The sequence below is a fragment of the Eretmochelys imbricata genome, chromosome 4 (genome assembly GCF_965152235.1).
Source record: "Eretmochelys imbricata isolate rEreImb1 chromosome 4, rEreImb1.hap1, whole genome shotgun sequence".
NCBI classification, from domain to species: Eukaryota; Metazoa; Chordata; order Testudines; family Cheloniidae; genus Eretmochelys; species Eretmochelys imbricata.
This window is the reverse complement of record NC_135575.1, coordinates 146121200-146134429: the sequence shown is the minus strand read 5'-3', so window position 1 is coordinate 146134429 and position 13230 is coordinate 146121200. Positions and strand designations below refer to the sequence as shown.

Below are 13230 nucleotides of genomic sequence, written 5' to 3'. Positions count from 1 at the left end.
CCTATTTCCTCTTGTTTTTTCCTACCCCCCCCCCCCAGATGTTCTGGTTTAACTTGGATTTAAACTTGGAGAGTGGTCAGTTTGGACGAGCTATTACCAACAGGAGAGTGAGTCTGTGTGTGTATGGGGGTGGGTTTTTGGAGGGGGGTGAGGGAGTGAGAGAACCTGGATTTGTGCAGGAAATGGCCTAACTTCATTATCATGCACATTGTGTAAAGAGTTGTCACTTTGGATGGGCTATCACCAGCAGGAGAGTGAATTTGTGTGGGGGGGTGGAGGGTGAGAAAACCTGGATTTGTGCTGGAAATGGCCTAACCTGACGATTGCTTTAGATAAGCTATTACCAGCAGGACAGTGGGGTGGGAGGAGGTATTGTTTCATATTCTCTGTGTATATATAAAGTCTGCTGCAGTTTCCACAGTATGCATCTGATGAAGTGAGCTATAGCTCACGAAAGCTCATGCTCAAATAAATTGGTTAGTCTCTAAGGTGCCACAAGTACTCCATTTCTTTTTGTAACTTGAAAAAACCCTCTGACTCTCCTCCCTGGTGCAGGATTTCCACTGGAGCAGATGCCATGGACTGGGGAAAAGGGGAAAATAAGCTGCCCTCTGACTATTCCACTGAAACCAAGAGACCAGCTTCTCTTCCTCAGCAGCACCATGAGCTTGGGATTTCAGGCAGAGAGCCATTTCCCTCCTGTGCTGGGCCACACCTGCAACCACAAAAACCAAAAGGAGACAGTTCTCAGCATGCGTCCTGTGTGCACCTGACAGCTCCACAACGCTGCAGAGCGACTCCGCTTCCCCGGGTAAATCTTGTTAGCTGGCTTCTCCTGTATAAATCTTGCCAATTAGAAAGTTCCCTTGTTCAGCTACACTTTCCCTTTGCTGGTGTGGCTCTATTCCCTGGATCTTCTGATCTTCCCCTTCCCACCATGGGGCAGCCTTTGTCCCAGCTGTTCATGTTAGCTTACATGCAAATACAAAGCCTCTCCCTCAGGCCAGGCTTTGACTGAAGGTTTAAACACAGCCAGCCAGCAAACTTCCCTCCCCCATGTAACTACAGCTATTCCAGCCACCGCCCAGGTGCAAACCACAGCCACTTCCCTGCCCCCGCCCCCACCCCGAACAGGGCAGCACACCCTAAGGTCAGTCAGTCCAGGCTATTGCAGACTGGGGGCAGTGGAGGAGTTGGAATCGAACTCCAAAGCCAAGGGATCCCACAGAAAACAACTTGTCAGCACCTCCTTTCTCCCACTCCAGCCCCAGCATCTGCCCACTAACCACAAGAGCAGCAGCATCATGCAGGAGAAGTAGGTTCACACATGCCACCAGGGCAGCTGCCAGCCCACGGGTGCAAGGTGTTTGCACACGCAGCATTGCTCAGCATGCAGGTCACCAGCTTCAGCTTCCAAATGGATTTTAGGGGAGAAAAGACCTCCACTCTCTGTGTAGACAAGGGGAAGTGCTCTTCCAGCCACCAGCAGGGCAGCTTAGGGTTAGCATGAAGTGAGCTGTAGCTCATGAAAGCTTATGCTCAAATAAATTGGTTAGTCTCTAAGGTGCCACAAGTCCTCCTGTTCTTTTTGCGGATACAGACTAACACGGCTGCTACTCTGAAACTCTGAAACCTGATTTCTGGCTTATTGCAACAACCTCCCCCAGCTGCCTTCCTCCCCATGACTGGAGGGGTGTGAACAGGCCACTACATGTGAATGGTCCCTTGAAATGCACTAACTACTTATGCAAAAAGGAGTACTTGTGGCACCTTAGAGACTAACATTTATTTGAGCATAAGCTTTCGTGAGCTACAGCTCACTTCATCGGATGCATTCAGTGACTCAGAGGTTATCGTGTGGCAGGGCAAAGGGTGGCTGCCTCCTATAAGCCAGGGGTCCAAATGGGAGTAGAGGTGGCACCCCTGCAAGTGATCAGAAAGAGACATCGTTCACACTAGATCACACAGCTGTTCAAAAACAGGACAGTGCCGCCCTGCCAGGCCCAACTCCCCCTCAGCAGTGGTAGCCACCCAGCGCCACCGACTAGTACCACCCAATAAGACACCAGCTCAGTAGGCTGGGCAGATCTGTTACCCTCCCATATGAGGGATGAAATAGTTAATGCCAAAGTTTACAGTCATCCTCTCTGAGCACCTGCACTACAGCTCCCAGAGCCAGCACACCACAGCTCCTGGCAGACTCACCTCCGTGTTGGTGATACACACTTAACACTGCAATAAAGCCTCAAATGCGAACAGTTAGAGCCTCCAGAGCAGCAGCAGCCGCTGGAGCACCCCCTCCCACAGCATCTAAGATTTAGTGACTTTTTGTTTATTGCCCGTGACTTTTACTACCACCACCAGTGAGTAAATCGTAGCCTTAGAATAGCGAAAGCAGTACTGACAGACCAACCCTTCCTCATTTAAAAACATGAAAGCTGAGGTTCTATCGAACAAGCAAACAGTCTGAGCTGTACCAGTGCACCATGCACCAGCCCAGTCCAAGGCCTGCCCCCAGCAGGTTAGAGGCAACATGTGTTTTACTTCCCTCTGAATGTCTCTCTCTGGGGACAGAATCTGCTCTAAACCTCCTCTCGTTCCCACTTCCTCCTAGAGACCTCCATCAGCAGACCTACTCTCCAGATCTTTAAGGTGGCACAGGACTCCTCATTGTTTTTGCTATAGTTTGGCAGGTCGCAACAGGAGACCACTTCCATTGCTCCACTTCTCATTTAACAGAGGTGCTCCTGTGCCTGGATGGGGCTCCCCAGAGAGCTGTTGCCACTCAGAGTGGAGGTCTGACCAGGAAGGGTTTATTTTCAGACACAGTCAACTCCTTCTGCAAACTGTTCACCACAACAGCTCAGGCAGCAGGCAGGAGCTGGGCTGACTGCATGCCAGCGGCACTGCAGAGATGAGACATGGCCCGCACGGCAGGGATTAGGGATTACCAGCCATTGCTCCAGCTGTTTCACAGCGCCAAATCTCCCAAGCATAAAAACCTGGAGACCTAATCCAGACCCAGTAAGTGACCTAAACTGATGCAGAGTGCTATCTTAGTCATGTATGCAGCACTACAGGGATACTGTGGGGACCAGATACATGGGCTGAACCCCTCCAACCAAGCCTCATACGCAGCGGTAGCAGCCTCTCCCCCCTGGCTACACAGCCTCATCCCCCTTGAGTTCCCACAGTTCATGTTTACGGGGTAACTCACCCTGTTTGCAGCGGTGTCCCCGAGTGCATTCAGTGCAATGACATCTCAGAGGTGGGAGCTGGCTAATGCTATTGCACTGTGTGAGCTACAGCTGCGGAATCCAGGTACAGAATGCAAGCTCAGGTTTCTAACTCTTATGGGTTGCGAAGACAGAAAATAAATCCCAAGTGTGACCAATGCAGCCACACCCAGCCAAGCGCACAGCCAATGTGGGATAATAGCTTAGAGGAATGGGCTGCCCCAGGCACAAACCAACTCTGAGACAGACATTGTATCTATGCTAGAGTTGCCAGGCATTCAGTTTTCGACTGGAATGCCCAGCTGAAAAGGGACCCTAGCAGCTCCGGTCAGCAAGGCCCACTCAATTCACTTCATCTCCACCACCACCACCCCCCCACACACGAAAGGCAAGGAAAGAGATATGCCCTCTCCCTTCTACGGGCCCAACCAAAAGGGCTCCCATACGCCCAGCTTCCACGGAGCCATTACCACCGTCAGCCTTCCTGCAGAGCATGCCAGGCTCTGCTCACAGCAAGAGCCCCTTCTCCCAGAACAGACCACTCTTTAATCTAACATAAAAAAAGGTAGAAATAAAATCCAACGACTGGAAGCTGAAGCTGGACAGATTCAGACTAGAAATACACCTTTTCACCAGTGAGGGTAATTACCATTGGAACAAGTTACTGCGGGATGTGGTGAATTCTCTGTCCCGTAAAGTCTTTAAAATCAAGCTTAGAGGTCCCTTTCTAAATGAGACTTTAGATCAACCAGAAGTCATGAGCTGGACGCAAGAACCGCAGGTGAGTTTCTCTGGCCTGTGTTATACAGCTCAGACTAAATTATTGTAACGGCCCCCTCTGGTCTTGAAAGCTATGAACCTAGCATGGGGAGGGCAGAGGATGGGGTTGCATAGAGGCCCACCTGAGCACCAGCGCCCTCCACTGATGCCAGATGAAGTTTTGGTTAGCCAAGCAAAGCACATGCGCTGCTGGAAAGAGTCTGCTTGCATGCCAGACACGGCACATACTGTAACCTGTCCTCGGCAGGTGTATCGCTGGGCAGGTCAGGCAGCAGGAGATTAGAGGAGAGGGAACACAGTGAAGTGCCACCCACACCCTCCCTTTCATGCTGCAGGTAAGGAGGGGTTAGACAGACTCAGGCAGGTAACAGTCACCACCTCCACCCAGCCAATGGGGTCTGCTTGCTTCAGGTTGACTTTGCAGGGCAAGGACTTTCCTTTGCTACGATCTGTACAGATTTGAGAACAGGATTCTGGGAGGCAAGACGTGCACACACCCTACCCCAGAGGCCAGGTTCTCAAACCAACCATAAACTCTCCACTGTGTTCTGGTGCAGGAGATGGGGGAGTGAAACATGATACCTGGGCTCTGCCAAGCACCCTAGACTCTTCAAATCAGGGCTGCCAGCCCCAGGAGACAGAGCCAAACATCCCAAGGAGATTGCTCAATGCAGTAAGTCATGCTGGCTTTAATGCAGCTTCCAACTAACTTGGAGGGGAAGCTGCCTCAAAACATGGAAAGGTTGATTCCATTTGAAAGTTTAGCCTGGAATGCAGTCAGATATGCAGGCCCCAGCCAGCTGCTCACAGCAGGACTTCCCTTACCCTGGAGGAGGGTGACCAGACGCCCAAATATTAGGGGCTTTGTCTTATATAGGACCCTATTACCACCACCCATCCTAATTTTTCACACTTGCTATCTGGTCACCCTACCCTAGAGTAGAAGAGCTGTCTACTCTTTCCCTTCCCCATCCTCCCAGCCACTCCCCTCATTCTTGAGCCCATACCTCCCCCTGCCACTATACAGCTCAGTCCCTGCAACACCTCGGATGCTTCAAAATCTTTGTTCAGAATGTCATTCCTTTGTACTGACCAACAGAAAGAGAGACAAGGGCTGGGCCCAATCAGGTTATTCATTATCAATTCAGCCCCAGAAAAACCAGGGCATCCGACGAAGTGAGCTGTAACTCACGAAAGCTTATGCTCAAATAAATTGGTTAGTCTCTAAGGTGCCACAAGTACTCCTTTTCTTTTTGCAAATACAGACTAACACAGCTGTTACTCTGAAAAGAAAAACCAGTGTAACTTTGCTTCCAGTGGAGATAGGTTATTTGCATTACCACAGCACCTAGAAGCTCTAGTTCTGGGCCAAGGCCCCACTGTGCTAGGCACTGTACAAATGCAGAACAGAAACGGTCCGTGCCCCAAAGAGTTTACAATCTCAGGCCAGAGTCGACAGATGGATACTGAGGAGGAGCACCACAAGAGAACAGCAGGAACCTGGATGAGAGCTTTAGCTGCATGAATGGATTGGAAAGGCCATATCTTAGGAAACATTATGCAGAAAGTACCTGCAAGATGTAGACCTAGCATGGGTCTGAGGACCTAGAGAGGGGCCCAGGTCAAAGGTGACACCCAGACTACGAGCCTGAGTAACAGGCAGGATGGGCGTGTTGTCCACAGTGATTAAGAAAGGAGGTAGTGGGAGGGCAGGGAGCACACTGCAGAGGCCAGCACGGCCAGGGCATACAGGGCCTGTCTGAGATGGCAATGTTACCAGCAAGCGCAGCTACTGACAGAACCAGCGTGAGTAGTTCAGAGCATTCTTGCAAGGGAACTCGTTTCCACAAGAAAGCAGAAAGTGCCAAAGCCGTTTTGGGGTCCTGGTGTGAACTCTGCCTTCTCCAAAAGCCTCCCCTCTTCACTAACAAGGATTGAAACCAACTCAGGACCCACCCAGAACAAAGATGGCAGCACACAAAAGACTAAGCATGACCTGCAGCCTTCAGGAATGGCAGAGCCGAGTTATAAGAGAAAACAGAAACAGAAGTGCTGTGTTAAATAGCTAAGAAAGTTCCTACTTACTTCAATGGGAGCGGGAGCAGGCCCTAAGGAGGTCAAGTCCCATGAGGAGAAATTAAGGGGAAGACAGGGAGAGGCAAGGTGGTCAGGAAAGTGAGCTCCTGAGAGCTAGTCCAGGACAGAGTTTTAGAATGGTTAGATCTGGGCCAGAGGCCAGGTAACCAGGGACAGTGTGAGAACTACAACAACATGAAGAGTTTGTACAGCGTTCTGCTGACACGTTACAGTCTTGCCTTCACTAGACGAGAAGGTGCATTCTTACCTTGCGTTAGCCAACACATGGCAAAGTCCCAGTGAAGACAAGACCGCTGGAGTTTTAACATGTAAGGCGGCCATGGTAAACCCTAGGCGTTCCCATAGCTGTAACCTCAACCTGCTAAAATGTAAAACTACAAATGGCCTTGTCTTCACTAGAATTGTACACCTTGCTAGTTACCATGTGTTCACTTAATGGCTATAAGCCAGGATGGGTAAGGAATGGTGTCCCTAGCCTCTGTTTGTCAGAGGGTGGAGATGGATGGCAGCAGAGAGATCACTAGATCATTACCTGTTAGGTTCACTCCCTCTGGGGCACCTGGCATTGGCCACTGTTGGCGGACAGGATGCTGAGCTGGATGGACCTTTGGTCTGACCCAGTATGGCCATTCTTATGTTCACTGATAAAGAAAGAATATAACATTTCCCTAGTAAAGATCCACCCCAGCAGTGTTAAAGATTAAAGTTCAACAGAGATCAGCCCCAATGCAAACCTGAAAGGATGAAAAGGCCCGTTTGGGGCAGCAATGTGGCAGCTTACACTTATAAACAACTGTTTCAGGCTCTCTGCAGACTCAGGAAGACATCACTACATCAGTTTCATTTGATTCATGTTTTGAAGGTTTCTTTCATAACAGCTGAAGACTTTTTTTTTTTAAACTAAAGCTGAGAGTGGAAAACACCCGAGATGCCAGTCTACCTGCTGCCTCCCAACCCTCTGGGGCTGGCAGTTAGTACCAGACTCAGAGGGGGTCCCACATTCTGCCTAGTGCACAGAACCCCATTTTCCACTGAATGCATCCGATGAAGTGAGCTGTAGCTCACGAAAGCTTATGCTCAAATAAATTGGTTAGTCTAAGGTGCCACAAGTACTCCTTTTCTTTTGGCGAATACAGACTAACACGGCTACTACTCTGAATTCTGATGCTGTTTTGCTCTCCAGTGACAAGAGAAAAGAACCACCTATCTTACAAGGAGATACTAAAAACAATTGACTTGTTTAGCAGAGCAAAATGAAGGCTGCGAGGGGATCTGATTGCTCTCTATAAATACATCAAGGGGTAAACACAAGGGAGGGAGAAAAGCTATTGAAGATGAAGGACAGTGTTGGTGCGAGAGTAAACTTAGGATGAAAATTTGGAGATGGTTTCTTACCATCAGAGATGGAAGGTTCTGGAACAGCTTCCCAATAGGAGGGGTCGGGGCAAACAACCCAACTCCTTTTAAGATGGAGCTTGATAAATTTATGAACAGTGCTATCTGACGGGGTTGCCTGTGACAGCAGGGGACTGGACTCAATGACCCAGGAAGTCCTTGCCAGATCTACGTTCTTATGTTACTTGTCTCAGATTTCATGGAGAGATTTCCAGCCCAACACCTTACGGCTAGTCTGGGGGAAAGCACGCTGCCAAGTCCAGGCAGTGCTGGCTTGAGGCCTGATGGGAGCAGCAGGAGTGAGGCCTTGAGGGAAGGGGTGAAGTGGGGTGGGGTCTGGGGCAGAGGGTCGAGCACCCCAGGGAAATTAGAAAACTGGTGCCTATGCCATTGCCTCACTGCCTACAGCACATTGGCCCGAACCTTTAGTCCTGTTGGAGACAGAGGCAAAACTTTTAGCCAGCGCACCCACATCAGCTCCTTCCCATAGAAGGCAAAAATGCCATTTTATGTGCATTTATTCTTGCTCGCCCCCATGCAGAAGCAGCATTTAAAAGGGGGTTTTAAAGGTGGGATTCCAACTTCCCTGGCTCAGTGCCTTTAGACACACAGATGTTCCTATAAGTAAACCTTCCCAGGGATCCATATTTTCTCATTTCAAAGATTTATAAAATTAGCTACAGCTACAACGAAGCAATGTAGGACACTATATTCTCCACTCAATCTAATCGGTCACAGTCAGGAAACATTTGACATAACTGGATTTCCACCGTGGCCTGGAGTTCCCCTACTTTTATATCTGAACTCCTGTGTATGCCCAATAAAAGCCATTACCTCTACCACCTTTTCCATTTCACAGGGTCTGATACAGCTACATGCTTTCTCCTTCAGCTAGCTAATGCATTTACAACCCTCCCTCTAGAAGTATAAGTCACTCTGCACAGATATTCATCAGAAAGAATGGGGCCAAGCAAACAATGGGCTTTGCACACACACACAAAAAAAATCAATATTCTAAAACCAGCGTCACGCAAGTGAGGCAGCAGCTTAAGTAGGATCCTGGTTCCTGAGTCTTACTGCAGGGCTGGTATTTCTACAATAATTATATAACCTGATACTAAACATGCAGTAAATTAATCAATTTAAGCCATGGACAAAGGACTGCTATAAAAGGGCAGTCATATCCCATCACGACTACACACATGAAGCTGTCTGGCTCAGAAATCATTTCCACACACTAATAGTAAAATACGTATAGCTGGGACCATGCAGAGCCCCAGCCCTATACAAACATAACAGGTCCTGAGGAGATCACTCTTCTGAAGGGTGTACTACTTAGGTAGAGTTAATGTAGATCACACTGATGGGGGAGAGTGTTAAGACGACATAATGAATGCTACAGGAAATGGCGGCGATTATAAGCCAGTAGGCATAGCTTATTTACTTCCATTAGCACAATGCATTTATACTGACAAACAGAAGTCTCCAAATAAATTCTATCCCAATCATAGGAACTGCTTACTTAATATGTGGTAACTTCCTAGGGAAACCAAGGCAGATTGTACCTTTCTGTTACGACATTTCACATGCGTTAGACGGTTAAGATAAAGACACTGGGAGAGCCTAGGACTTACCTTGATTTGCTAATAACTCATGTTAAAGCTACAACCTCCTGGTCTCTATTAGCATTTTGTCCCTTTTAGTTACCACATTAGCTAACAAAGTAAGAACACGCTTTTTCCTAATGAAGACAAGGGCTAAGAGGCCAGCAGCAAGGGATGTGCATTTATTTCAGCCTCCAAGGAACCCATAGGTTAGTAGTCTCAACCAGGGGTACATGTGCCCCTGGGGGTACACAGAGGTCTTCTACGGGGTACACAGAGGTCTTCTACGGGGTACATCAACTCATCTAGATATTTGCCTAGTTTTACAACAGGCGACATAAAAAGCACTAGCAAAGTCAGTACAAACTAAAATTTCATTCAATGAGTTTTTTATACTGCTCTATATACTATACACTGAAATGTAGGTACAATATTTATATTCCAATTGCTTTATTTTATAATTATATGGTAAAAATGAGAAAGTCAGCAAGTTTTCAGTACTAGTGGGCTGTGACACTTTTGTATTTTTATGCCTGATTTTGTAAACAAATAGTTTTTAAGTGAGGTGAAACTTGGGGATATGCAAGACAAATCAAACTTCTGAAAGGGGTACAGTAGTCTGGAGTGGCTTTCAACGTCTACCATAGATGATACAAGGCTACAGATCATTTCTCCCAGTTATCCACCCAAACCAAGAAAAAAAAAATCACCGCTAAACACAAGTGGAGCAAGAAACACAACCAGGAGTATTGTACTCAGTATAAACTGTGGCTACCACTGTAACAAGACTTGAATTGAATAAATTCAATAAGACAAGGACAGGCTGGAAGGCAGGGTGGGTTGGTAACCACTATAGCACACTCCCCTCAGAACCAGGGACAGAAGCCTCAACTGAATCTCAAGGTTCTTCTGCTGTTGCCAAATAGCTGTGAAGCCCACTGCCAAGAATCCATGCCCCCTCTCCCTCTACTGTCTGGCCCACGTAGAGGGGGACAACCTGCCACTGGCTTCAGCTACCCCCTTAGCTCAAGTGATCCGCAGGTGCTGTGGATCCAACGGTTCTAACGTTGCTGATTAGCCAGGTGGCTGAATTAGGGTTTGATTTTTCCAGTTCCTGAAGAAAGGCTCGGAAGCTCTGTTTTAAAAAACTCCCTTAAAAGAATATTACGGCTGCAAAGCGAAGCATCCAACGGTTAGAAATGCCAGATTTGTTTTCCTGCCCAACCTTAATTTGCCTCCTTAGGCCCCCTCACTGAATGTGTCAGGGGTCCTGCGAAATAACAACGTCTGACCACACACAGGCTGTATCACAACGCGGGGCCACACAGGGGCCACATTAGGGCTTTTACTTGCGAGTGCTTCGTTTTTAACCTAAATCACGATCCCCTAACACGATTCTAAGACACCCTGGCCTTTGTCAAAAGCCGCTGTCCATGCAGCTCCCCGCGACACCAGCTGATCCGCAGCGGAGGGGGCAGGAGCCTAGACAGCCCCACTCGCTCGGGCACCCCGCAGAGCGCGCCCGGCCGGAGCCGGGGGGCCTCACTCCGAGCAGCCCGCCCCGGACAGAGCCAGACCCCGACCCCAGCCCGCGGCGGATGCCGCAGCCTGCCCGAGCCGCCGGCACGCCCGGCAGCAAACCCGCAGGCCGGGGCTCGGCATCGCTGGGGGCTGCTGCCCTGGCGGCGGGTGACATCATCCAGCCAGTGCCCAGGCCGAGCGGGCGAGGCCGGGGACCGGCCGGCGACGGTCTGCGGGCGGGGCCGGCGCCCGGCTCCCCGCCCGCCCGGCTCCGGTGCGCAGCGGCCGCCGCTCGGCCCCCGCCCGCCGGTCCCGAGGCTGCCCGGCTCGGCCCCGCCCGGCTCGGCTCGGCTCGGCAGCCCCCGGCTCAGCCCGGCTCGGCCCCCCCCGCAGGAGGCAGCCACGCCCGGGCGGGCAGCTGGCTACCGGGGTCGGGCAGCAGCACCCGGCGCGCCAGGGCGATAGGGCCCCCGCCGGGACCCCGGGGAGACGGAAATGCCCCCCGCCGGGACCCGGGAGATGGGCACCCCCGCCCGGCAGCCCCCGCCCGCCCTTACCCGGGAAGGGTCTCTCTGTGCGGGGCACGGCGGAGCGCGCGGCAGCCCCCAGCAGCAGGAGCAGGAGCCCGAGCCCCGGCCCCATTCTCGGCCGCCCGGGTCCCGCTTTCTTCCGGCTGCCGCTGCAGCCCGCTCTGGCCTCGCGCCGCTCCCCGCAGCCGCCCCGGGCCCCGCCCCGCCAGGTGGCCCCGTGACGTCGCCCCGCAACGCCCCTGCCGCAGGTAGCTCCGCGGGGGGGGACAAAGTCCCTCCCGGGACTGAACACGAGGGGCACCAGCCCGCCCTGGGGCGTCCCGACCTGTGACCCCGACCCCAGCCCGCCTGCGACCCCCAGCGCTCCAGCCCTCCCCCGAGCAACCTGCACCCCATCTCCCTGTGCTCCCCGCACATCGCCTCTCCCCCTGCACCCCTCCCCCACAGCCTTCTGCACCCCATCTCCCTGTGCTCCCCGCACATCGCCTCTCCCCCTGCACCCCTCCCCCACAGCCTTCTGCACCCCATCTCCCTGTGCTCCCCGCACATTGCCTCTTGTAACAACCTGCAGCCTTCTGCACCCAATATCCCTGTGCTCCCCACACATCCCCTTTCCCCACCCACACCCCTCCCCCACAGCCCTCTGCTCCCCCCACATCCCCTCCCCCCACCCACTCACCCTCCCCCACAGCCTTTTGTACCCCATGTCCCTGTGCTCCCCAAACATCCCCTACCCTCCCTCCACATGTGCTACCCTCCTCCATCTATCCTTGGATTAGCCCAGGAGCATCTCAACGCCCCCTACACACAGTTCTTTCTCCACCCACCCCATCTATTACTTGAGAGGAGGAATGAGCCCCGAGTTTGGACACTAGCCTGGGCCTTGGGAAACCTGAGCTGAATTCCTTGCTCCACCAACAGGAAGTCTCTGGGAGCTTGGGCAACGTTGTTTTAGCCCTGTCAGGCACAGGATAGCAGGGAGATAAGGTAGGTAAGGGAATATCTTGTACTGAACTAACTTCTGCTGATGAGAGTGACAAGCTTTTGAGCCACACAGAGCTCCACTGCAGGTCTGGAAAACACTCAGGCCTGTCTACACGTACGGTGCTGCAGCCGCATGGCTACACCGATACAGCTGCATTGCTACAGCGCTGGTGGGGAAGACCCGCACTTCCGACAGGAGAGAGCTTTCCTGCTCGCATTGCTCGTGTGCACAGCGCTCTTATCTTGGTGTCCCTCATGTCGCTCAGTGGGGTGGAATATTCACACCCCTGAGCAACATATGTTTTACTGACATAGGTGGAAGTGTAGACATGGCCTCGGAGTGTCACAGTAAATGGAAAGTAGAAGGTGAAGTGGCCCATTCCCCCCATAATTGGAGGGTGTTAAAGGAAGGTCAGCCAGGGAAGGCGGGAGTGGGGGGTGTTAGCAAGTTATTACAACAGCTTGTAACCCACGAACAATTCCTCCCCTCCCCCCAGTTGCCTTCCCTCTCCCTTCCTCCCCCCTATGATTGGAGGGGTGTTAACAGGGCACTTCACTTTGAAGGGGTCTCCCACAGCTCCCAGGAGAGCACTCTAACCATTGGGCTATGGGATATTCTGATGTGGGGCTTCCTCGGTATCTCATGTTGAAGCTGTTCCATGGTGGATAAGTACTTAGAGCAGTGGTGGGCAACCTGCCGCTCGTCAGGGTAGTCTGCTGGCAGGCCCCAAGACAGTGTTTACATTGACAGTCCGCAGGCATGGCTGCCTGCAGCTCCCAGTGGCCTCGGTTTGCCGTTCCCAGCCAATGGGAGCTGCAGGAAGCGGAGGGCCGCAGGGACGTAAACAGGTTTCAGAGTAACAGCCGTGTTAGTCTGTATTCACAAAAAGAAAAGGAGTACTTGTGGCACCTTAGAGACTAACCAATTTATTTGAGCATAAGCTTTCATGAGCTACAGCTCACTTCATCGTCTCGCGGCCCACCAGAGGATTAACCTGACGGGCCACAGGTTGCCCACCACTGATTTAGTCACTGAGACACCAAGAGAGAGCAAGAATGACTCTCTAGCATGGGGGTTCAAGC

General features: G+C 51.6%; 1 protein-coding gene across 1 annotated transcript in view; it reads right to left on the bottom strand.

Moving 5' to 3' along the window:
• The window catches only part of SEMA4F (ssemaphorin 4F), a 135577-nt gene extending 124297 nt beyond the window's left edge, over nucleotides 1-11280 (bottom strand). Inside the window, exon 1 of the mRNA XM_077814737.1 lies at nucleotides 11191-11280. Within this exon, the coding sequence (XP_077670863.1) occupies nucleotides 11191-11275 (85 nt within the window). The 5' untranslated portion in view covers nucleotides 11276-11280. The remainder of the gene's footprint in view (nucleotides 1-11190) is intronic.
• Between the last annotated feature and the right edge of the window lie 1950 nt (nucleotides 11281-13230).